Source organism: Bidens hawaiensis, unplaced genomic scaffold, assembly GCF_021521415.1.
Source record: "Bidens hawaiensis isolate Kalapana, Puna unplaced genomic scaffold, B.hawaiensis_p1.1 tig00006617_1, whole genome shotgun sequence".
NCBI classification, from domain to species: Eukaryota; Viridiplantae; Streptophyta; class Magnoliopsida; order Asterales; family Asteraceae; genus Bidens; species Bidens hawaiensis.
The window spans coordinates 1,329,905-1,339,103 of record NW_027491447.1 but is presented as its reverse complement, the minus strand read 5'-3'; the positions used below and the strand labels follow the sequence as shown (position 1 = coordinate 1,339,103).

The 9,199-nt window shown below is 35.1% G+C and overlaps 2 protein-coding genes across 5 annotated transcripts; one reads left to right on the top strand and one right to left on the bottom strand.

The window, feature by feature from the left end:
• The first annotated feature begins 2,407 nt into the window (after window positions 1-2,407).
• LOC143633171 (uncharacterized) lies at window positions 2,408-7,238 on the top strand. Of its 4 annotated transcripts, XM_077101521.1 has the most exons (20): window positions 2,408-2,526; window positions 3,296-3,399; window positions 3,476-3,562; window positions 3,709-3,784; window positions 3,903-3,977; window positions 4,067-4,120; window positions 4,406-4,465; window positions 4,554-4,670; window positions 4,763-4,857; window positions 4,946-5,151; window positions 5,248-5,345; window positions 5,429-5,532; window positions 5,621-5,786; window positions 5,884-6,006; window positions 6,107-6,189; window positions 6,288-6,414; window positions 6,510-6,539; window positions 6,611-6,681; window positions 6,767-6,870; window positions 6,910-7,238. In XM_077101521.1, the coding sequence occupies exons 1-20, from the start codon at window positions 2,485-2,487 to the stop codon at window positions 7,131-7,133; spliced, it is 2,046 nt and encodes a 681-aa protein (XP_076957636.1). In that variant the 5' UTR covers window positions 2,408-2,484; the 3' UTR covers window positions 7,134-7,238. The 4 variants fall into 4 exon arrangements, with proteins under 4 accessions (XP_076957636.1, XP_076957635.1, XP_076957634.1 ...); XM_077101520.1 differs by having other exon boundaries at window positions 6,770-7,238; XM_077101519.1 differs by having other exon boundaries at window positions 6,767-7,238.
• Window positions 7,239-7,379: 141 nt separating this feature from the next.
• On the bottom strand, window positions 7,380-9,169 carry LOC143633134 (auxin response factor 16-like). The gene is made up of 5 exons (XM_077101478.1): window positions 8,566-9,169; window positions 8,277-8,458; window positions 8,047-8,198; window positions 7,690-7,977; window positions 7,380-7,383 (listed from the first exon to the last, which is right to left on the bottom strand). The coding sequence occupies exons 1-5, from the start codon at window positions 9,167-9,169 to the stop codon at window positions 7,380-7,382; spliced, it is 1,230 nt and encodes a 409-aa protein (XP_076957593.1).
• Between the last annotated feature and the right edge of the window lie 30 nt (window positions 9,170-9,199).

Genomic DNA, 9,199 nt, shown 5'->3' with positions numbered 1-9,199 from the left:
TAGGGTTTCCACTGAGGGCCAACACCATCAACCCATCTCACTTTATGCATTGGTCAATATCAATTAATAAATATTTTATTTTAACAAATTAACTGCTTTTTCTTTCTATAAGTAGAACACTACAGAAACTAGTAAACACTAAAAATTATTAAATTTGGAATTATGTGAATAGTTATTTATATAAAATAAATCAGTTGCCTTTGTGACATGGTTCCGTCTATATGTATACTTAAAAAGATGGGCTATTTATAGTGTTGTAAAAAAGAAAGACCACCAATTTAAGTGAATATAAAGTTTAGTGACATTTTTGCTATTTGAAAGATTGAATCGATAATTTAGAACAAACAAATTGAATAATGAACCCCCAAATACTATTGATAAAGAAAAAGAAACTCATAAACCATAACTCAGTTTATATAGCTAACCTATCATCGCTACTCGTATTAGTATTAGACATAAGTTCAAACTAATTTATGATTTGATCATTACTAGAACTCTAATCCATGCATGATTAAGGAAACCCGGTAATACCCTCAACTACCGCATGCAATGGGTCGGGAATTAGCCCGCCAACACCCCCGAATTCCTGTCTCGAATTGGTGAGGTCTTCTACTCCAAGTAATGTCCGCATCTCCACGAATTTAATGGTATCGGGATTTTATATGTTTTGGCTCGGCCATGAAACATGGGATTTTTCGTGTGAGCTATAGCCGAAGTGTCATCAACCAGGAGCGTTTTTTGTTGGAGCCCGGTGGGTGCACAAACACGGAAACACCCCTCTCACTTTCAGGCTTTCAGCCCATTAGTGTAGTATCTTTAAGAAAATAAACTAGGCCCAATTACTATTTGTTGTAGGCCTTAAGTTAGCCACTTTCCTAGCCCAATTCAAATTTTAGCCATCATCTTCCACAGTCTCCCATTCAACACACTAGGCTCTTTTGTGTTACACATTCACGCTCATTAACTTCACGTAGACACCAAATTTCCTACTTTACCCTAACTCATTCCACTTCGTCTTAAGAAAATTGTTTAACCACTTTTTACCTCTATTTATTTAATGTAAAATTCATTATTAAATTATTGTGTTGTGAGTATGTAGAGGATTTTAAGCCCGTTAACATTTTAACCCACCCGGTTCTAGGTATGATCGGGGTTTTGACTGGTTTTGCTAGTTTCTATCGGGTTTTGTTCGAATGTGGTCCGGGTTTTAACTAGATAGAGGTGGAATTGGTTTTGATGGGTCTGGTTCAATTCTTCCGAAAAACTAAAACCTGGTTCGTATTCACAGATCGGGCACATTGGTTTTGAAACCGGGTTTTATGCCCAACTGTATTAACTAGTTATAAAGAACTAATCCCTTTTGATTTGTTAACATTTATTCGTTTCCGTAGTTGCAACTTGAATTCATTTTGGAGTACTAATTGGGTTCACTTCTCATAATTTGATACCACTTCTATATCTTTAAACAAACAAATTAAATTGCTTCAGTATTTATGTTTTTCCTCTGTTTTCAAATTTAAAATTATAACTAAAAACACTACACTGTCTCTCTTTTTGTTTCCTATTAAATAATACTTTTTATACATTTATCTTTACATTTTCTCTCTTGTTTACTCACGACCACTTTCAATAAATATTAAAAAAATATCAGAGGTGAATGATAACTTTTTAAATATCCAGAACAATCACTTCATTAACCCTCTTCATTCACAACACCTTAAATCACTCTCTACATTACAAAAATATCACTAACAGAATATGATGGATAAAATGTGAACGATGTTAGTAGACTAATTCATCATTTCTAAACTCATATGTTGTGAAGGTTAAAGATTAATTGAAAAGTTAAAATTTCATGTTAAAGACACATTCTTATGCACAATAAAAGGACTAAAAGATGCATAAATAATGCCAGGTAATGGTTAAACATGTGACACAAAATGAAAACCCTATGACGCTTTATTTGACATCATAATCTCGTTATTAAAATCATAAAATGAATATACCTTTTTTTATATGGACACTTGGCAACATCTTACTAGTAGACTGAAAGTTTTCTCCTGTTGTGACACGACGACTGTCAAGTGGCAGCCAGTGATATGGTTTTACTGGAAAAACACCTAAACCAAACTCTGAATTCAACGTGGAGCCGGTTAAGAGAACATATTATGACCGTGCAACGAAGCTCTTTAATTTATAATTTAAAAAGTACGATTACCTTGAAAAAAAAAATGCCCACATCATGAATGCTATATCACTTATGAAGTGAAACCCGGATCCGATTTTGACAACCCGACCCGAACCAACAATACCCGTCTTCCTGAACCGAGTTGAATATAATATATATAAACATTTGGAGGTCCCCTCTTGTCTCTGAAATAAATCTAAAATTTAGGGTTTTGTTTTGTTTCATTTGGCTCCAAATTTTCAAAACGCCCAATCGCCAATTTAGGGTTTGCAGATCTAACCCAGTTGCAATTCAACATGTTTTGGAAGCTAACATCCTTGTCTTCATCTTCTTCACCTGTAAGATTTGTTAATCGCAATTCATTTTTAACTTTTCTAAGATTTCAAATTCAATTTGTGGGTTCGAATCGAGATGTGGGTGTTTGTTTGATTTTGTTCAGATTTATGCTACTGATTCACGTCGGATGAAATTAGGGTTTTTAATGGTTTTGTTTAATGTCAGCTGTAATGTAATTAGGGCTGTTGCTTGTATTAATTACTTGGTTTTAATGTTCATGAGCTGATAGGTTAGTTATTCTTGCCAAGTTTATGATGCTTCATTTGTTTGTTAAATTTTTGGAAAGAAAGAAAGATTATTAGGAAATAGATTATTATAAGGTTGGTGTATGAAAAATTGAAACTTTCATTTTTAGGGTTTATTTTGGAAAGTTGCATTCATGGCAACTGCTTATTGTTTTCTTTGTAACCAATGTTGGTATTTATTTAATCACTTGTTTTTATGTAAATCTTATAGACTTAATAAGAGCGTTATTTATCGTTCGTTTTAGCTTGTAGATGGAGTAAGAGTGTTGATTCACGAGCACGTGTAATGGAAAAATTGTTTTTTTAGATTTTAGTTGAGATGTTAACCGTGTATGGAGTCTGCGCGGGTGGTGATAACTGATTAATGGTAACTTTATATGTTTTCGTTTATGTTTTAAAGCTTGGGATGTATTCATGCATAAAATTGTCATACTTGACACTCGTGTGCCTTTTTGTTCTACGTGGATTTTGTAAAACAGTGATTTTATTAGTGCTATATGTTTAGTATGACATTAACGTTTATTAGGTCGAGGCTATACTGGACAACGAAAATTTTACATTGGAAGAGCTCTTGGATGAAGAAGATATTATCCAAGAATGCAAAGCGTTAAACAATCGTCTTATTAATTTGTAATAAATCTATCCTTTATTGGCATTTAGAACCTTCTAGATTACTTGATACTTATTACAGGAGCTTGTTTCTCAGCTTACGGGACAGAGTTCAAGTTGAAAAATTGTTAAGGTACATCATAGAGGAGCCTCCGGAGGATGCTGATAGCAAACGCACATTCAAGTGGGTTTTTAATTATTATTTCACGCTTATAGAATTCTTTATATTTTGGATATTATGGGATGCTATTTCATGTTACATAATGAAATACTGACATACTGTTTTTAACAGTGTTTGGTACTATTAACTGAGATCTGTTCATGCTTCAGGTTCCCTTTTGTGGCTTGTGAGATCTTTACATGTGAAGTTGATGTAATTTTCAAAACATTAGTGGAGGAAGAGGAGGTGGGTCCCACTGATATTAAGTCTCGTACACGTGGAGTTACTTATTATGGTAGTTTGATGTCTCGTTTATTTAATACTTAAGTTTGTGTTACCATTTTCTCCCTGTCTAAACTTGCAGCTCATGGATTTGCTTTTCTCGTTCTTGCAACCAACCCGCCCGCATAGCGCCTTGTTGGCAGGGTACTTTAGTAAGGTATATTCTTAAGAATCATTTCTTTCACATCTTGATTTCTTATCATTATGTAATAATTTACACTAGAGTCGTTTTGTGTCTTGTTGTAGGTTGTGATAAGTCTCATGATGCGGAAGACAATCCCGCTAATGAATTATGTTCAAGTGAGTACAATCTTTGTGATTAACTTGCTGCCTTTTCATTATATTATTTAACAAATTTTCAAGCATAGATCCATTTACACGTTTTTTACTAAATTTAAACTTCGGTATCACTTATCTTGACTGTTTTCGTTAGAATATGACGCATTAATGCAAGTCATTTTATAAATGTGGTTTTGGTTGCCTTTTTAGCGAAAAGAGTATTATATAGATGCACAGACCTGCAGGCTTGTAAAACCTTTATGCTTATTAAACAAATATTTATTATATAATATTATGCTTCTACAGGCCCATCAATATGTTTTCCAACAGCTGGTTGATTTAATTGGGATTACATCAATTATGGAGGTTAGTAGAACGTGAATCAAAGTTGCAAGATGGCTTGCATGTTGATTGCAATTTGAATTGGTGGTTGTTATCATCTTTTTGCACACAGGTGCTGGTTAGGCTTGTTGGAGCAGATGACCATATCTATCCCAATCCTACAGATGTCATGCAGTGGTTGGCCGATAGCAATTTGTTGGAGATGATAGTGGATAAATTAAGTCCTTCTGTAAGTACTACTTTTCATCTATACCTTTATTATGACAGCTCTAAATGTTCTTTTTTAATGATCTTTTTAACCTTTTTATATCGCTGTCTCAGAGCCCTTCTGAAGTACATGCCAACGCAGCAGAAACTTTATGTACAATAACGCGAAACACATCGTCTCCTCTTGCTACTAAACTTTCTAGTTCAAGGTCTTTTTGTGTTTATGATATTAAATGCTTTGATTTTATTCTCAAGATTTTAATAATATATTTATATTTCTTTTATTTTTTTTATCAGTTTTGTTGCAAGGATATTTGGTCACGCACTGGAAGATTCACATTCAAAATCGGGACTTGTTCACTCATTGTCTGTGTGTATATCTTTATTGGATCCCAATAGATCACCATCTTCACTTCTGTTTCATGCTTTTCGTGGTCAAAATTTGTACGAGTCAACTGTGCAAATCAATCAAGAGACTGTTGGTGCAATGCTGCCCAAACTTGGTGAGTTTTGTACATATGATCTCAGTGTTTTATCCTATTTAATCATGTTTTAATACATTAAACCACATTCTTAATTACATAATCATGTTGTATTAGGTGACCTGCTAATCTTGCTAAACGTTTCACTCGATGAGAAAGTTTTGCCAACCACATATGGCCAGTTAAAGCCTCCTCTAGGGAAGCATCGTCTAAAGGTTAGTAAACTGGAACATATAACATCATTTCATTAATCAGAAGTTTAGTATATTTTTTTCGATCTTGATTTATCTTATTGCAGATTGTGGAGTTCATTGCGGTTTTATTGAAGACCAGGAATGAAATTGCAGAACAAGAGTTAATTAGCTCTGGAACTATTCAAAGAGTTCTCGATCTTTTCTTCGAGTAAATTACCACATATAGTAACAATTGATTGCGGTAGCTAATTATAACCTGAAGTCATACTTAAGTGTCTATTGTTATTTGTGTGTAGGTACCCATATAATAACGCTTTGCATCATCATGTTGAGAGCATAATAGTTACTATACTAGAAAGCAAAAACAATATTATCATTGATCACCTATTTCAAGAATGTGATCTCTTGAAAAAGATTCTACGAACAGATAAAAGTCCCATCCTTTCTAATGAAGTTGATCAGGTAGTTTATAACGTATATTTTTGTTAATCCATATATATGATTCTTGATATGGAAAAAAGATGATTTTTTTATGTAACGATTTTTTTTAACTATGCAGCCAACACTGGCTGCTGCTGGAAGAAATGCACCTCGTATTGGAAATCTTGGCCATGTGACGCGCATCGCCAATAAAATCACACAATTGGGAAATAGTGATAGCTGCATTCAGACACATATTCAGGTGTAGTGTTTATTTTGGAAAGATTAGTTGCTTAAATTCTCTATTACTTTGTTTTTATTTTTATGCAAATACTTATTTAAAAACTGGTTACTGTTATTAGGAAAGTAACGAATGGAATGAATGGCAGACTACAGTTCTGCAAGAACGCAACATTGTTGAAAATGTGTATCGATGGGCTTGTGGGTAAGAATTGATGAAGTTTTGTTTTGAAAATTATAATGTTTTGATCAGAATTCATAAATTGTTTAGGTGATTGATTATTTCTACCTTTTATATTTCAGTCGGCCAAGTGCACCACATAATAGGGATAGTGATGAGGATGATGTTCATGACACAGATTATGATGTTGCTGCTTTAGCAAATAATTTAAGTCAAGCATTTAGGTACAACATTTATGACAATGACGAGGTATATGTTCAAAACCCTTTTATATGTATGTATGCATGTGTTATCTTCGCATGATTATAGTGATGTATTTATGTTAATATTTCACTCCGTTTCAGGGGAACGAGAATCTTGATCGAGATGATGAGGTAATGTCTTCATTAATCAACGTAACTGTTATTGTTTTGTTTATTTAATGCAGTACTTATATTGAAAGCAGGAGGTTTTCTTTGATGATGAATCTGCTGAAGTGGTTATATCATCACTTGGGTTAGGTGATGACCAGGGCAGGTATGTACTTTCTGAATCTTAATGTTGACTAAAAACCGGACCTATTGAATTTGTGGTTAAATTTTTTTTCCTTTTCTGATCCCAGCAGTTTGTTTACAAATTCAAACTGGTTTACTTTTCAAAATGACGACATAGGCGAAAACGACGCACCTATGACCGTCACATCTGCCAATGGCGGTACGGGTGCTGGTAATGACAGTAGTGACGATGAAGTGGTGGTTGGTGAAGATGATTTGGTACCAAATGTCACAACATCTGATTCTGATCCAAATCCATTCATCCAAGATGAAGAAGAAAAGGATGCAGCAAACAATGAAATTTTTGAAAATGCCCCTGGCTCACCAACAGCAGGCGAATCTTTAGCCGCTGGCACATCGTCAAGTGAAACAGGATCAGGGCCAATCGAGTGGAGTCAAAAGTCAAATGGTGTGGCAGAGATTGATGTACAGTAGAAGGTAGCAGTTATTGTTGTTTACAGATTTTGATCTTTGTTTCACAGTTTGATTTGGATATATGTATTTTGTTCATTATTTAAACCTCTTAATGTTTCAAATTGTTTTGGTCGGATGTTTACTCTTAATGTTTCAAATTGTTTTGGTCGGATGTTTACTTGTTAATAGTCAATAGTTTAGACAGAAGTAGAAAGCGCGAGCATATTAAGAAGATCATACCATCTGATATTCAGGCATAGAAAGTGATTACCTATACAACAACAATGTAGGTTCATAGTGCATACAAACAATGGCTTCGAGCCTTTCGAGGACCAACCATAACAGCCATGGATCATTTGGTATCTCCTGAAAAACAAGCCATAACAATTGTTAAAGCAAAGCTGTTATAAAAGGTGTTTACATTGCTTATCCAAATAAGCTGATCAGAAAGTAGAGTGAGTTTACCTTCACAGTCAACTTTTTAGCTTTTTTCGCAAACTCACCGCACCATTATTAAAAAACAGAGTTAGATGTAATGGGCATAATATATATTATATCAAAGGGTGAGGTTACGTACCTGAAAACTTCTTTGCCCATTCGTTTCACGGCACCTCCTGCTGAATCATCGTACGTCACACTAGTCGAATAACCAGACCTTTTAACTCCTAACAAATTCGCCAGATTTTTTTCAACTTCTTCATATGACCCAGTAACAGAAAGATCAAGAGTCCCACGACGCACAGTTTCAGATTCCAAAAATACTTCACAGTCACCACTAGAAGCCATACCATCAATCTCCTTTCCTTTGTCACCTGATGAATGCTGGCCAGAGTGTATTTGCTGACCAAATAGTTGAATACTACGCCTGACATTGTTTTTCTTTGAGCTAGAGCTACTACTACCAAGGGTCAGATCGTCTGGATTTTCATTTTACGGTTGAGACCCGTCAGTTTGTTCCGGGAAGAGTTTTAACACAAGTTGGTCTGTTGGTTTAAAATGAATTTCTGGAATATCAACGGACTCAACCAGCCATGGGCTTACACGATTTATATTCTGCAACTCATCTCGCTCTTCATCCCAATTTACCTACATCATATTATATTGTTAATTTGTTAAAACTCTTGAAAAATAAAAACCAGGATTTATAAGTCAGAGCTAAATTACCTGTAGGCCGCGCCATGGGGAATCAGGCCAGAGTGACGGGTCAGCACCACCAACAGAAGATACAGTTCCCGTAAGCGAACCTGTTTGCGACGAACCTTCGATTTTAAAATTTTTTACCCTCATTTCAGCATTCCACATATCAAGCCTCGAATTGTTTACACAAGACGCCTTTACAACAAACTCTGGAGTAATTGCACAAGGATAATAAGTAATCTCAAATGGTTGACCGTTTACAGCAGAAGATACAGCGCTAATAACATCTTCAGGCCTCACTTTCCCATTCCCTTACCACGTCTAAACCCAACACCAAGATCACCATTTTCTGCTCGGGCGAACACAACCAAGTTTCCTTTAATCAGATTTTTCTTCTTTGCAAAATCATGCCATCCGCTGGTTAACGTATGCTTACTTGGTGTTGCATAATGAACATGCCTAAACTTCCAAATCTCACCATGAATATCCGTAGCGCTCACTGTTTGACTATGCGATGTTTTTGAATAAACCATTGTTGGAAACATCTCTGCACAAGCCGGAGGTACATAAAGATTCTTTATATCAGACTCATTTAATGATTTTGCATAGTATTGGAACTCAGGTACAGCTTGAGTGTCCTCCAACATATCAGGGTTGATACTATTTGCATCTTGTGGACTCAACATTATCTTAGCATAAACTTCTTCTAGTTCTAAATCTGCCATGAACTTGACATCGATCACCTTGCAAAGGAAGTAAGAAACCCTAGGTGTATCGCCAAAATCTACATTTGTCTGTGTGTGTTCAACATGACCTTGGGGTAAATAATAGGCATACGAATCCGGCAAAGGCATGTGAATGGTATCAACAGCACACGCGTGCCATAATCCAGGGTCTACACGCTTCTCTTCTTGATTCATACTTGTTTTCTAGAATCAAAATATTGACAA

What these genes read in the sequence shown, in the direction of transcription:
- LOC143633171 (XM_077101519.1), top strand. Translation starts at nt 2,485, where the DNA reads ATGTTTTGGAAGCTAACATCCTTGTCTTCATCTTCTTCACCT. An exon ending in GGATTACATCAATTATGGAG is followed by an intron (nt 4,466 to 4,553) that starts GTTAGTAGAACG and finishes TTTTGCACACAG; the next exon opens with GTGCTGGTTAGGCTTGTTGG. An exon ending in TTAGGTGATGACCAGGGCAG is followed by an intron (nt 6,682 to 6,766) that starts GTATGTACTTTC and finishes TTCTGATCCCAG; the next exon opens with CAGTTTGTTTACAAATTCAA.
- LOC143633134 (XM_077101478.1), bottom strand. Translation starts at nt 9,169, where the DNA reads ATGAATCAAGAAGAGAAGCGTGTAGACCCTGGATTATGGCACGCGTGT. An exon ending in CCCCATGGCGCGGCCTACAG is followed by an intron (nt 8,199 to 8,276) that starts GTAATTTAGCTC and finishes AATATGATGTAG; the next exon opens with GTAAATTGGGATGAAGAGCG. An exon ending in CAAACTGACGGGTCTCAACC is followed by an intron (nt 7,978 to 8,046) that starts GTAAAATGAAAA and finishes AAACAATGTCAG; the next exon opens with GCGTAGTATTCAACTATTTG.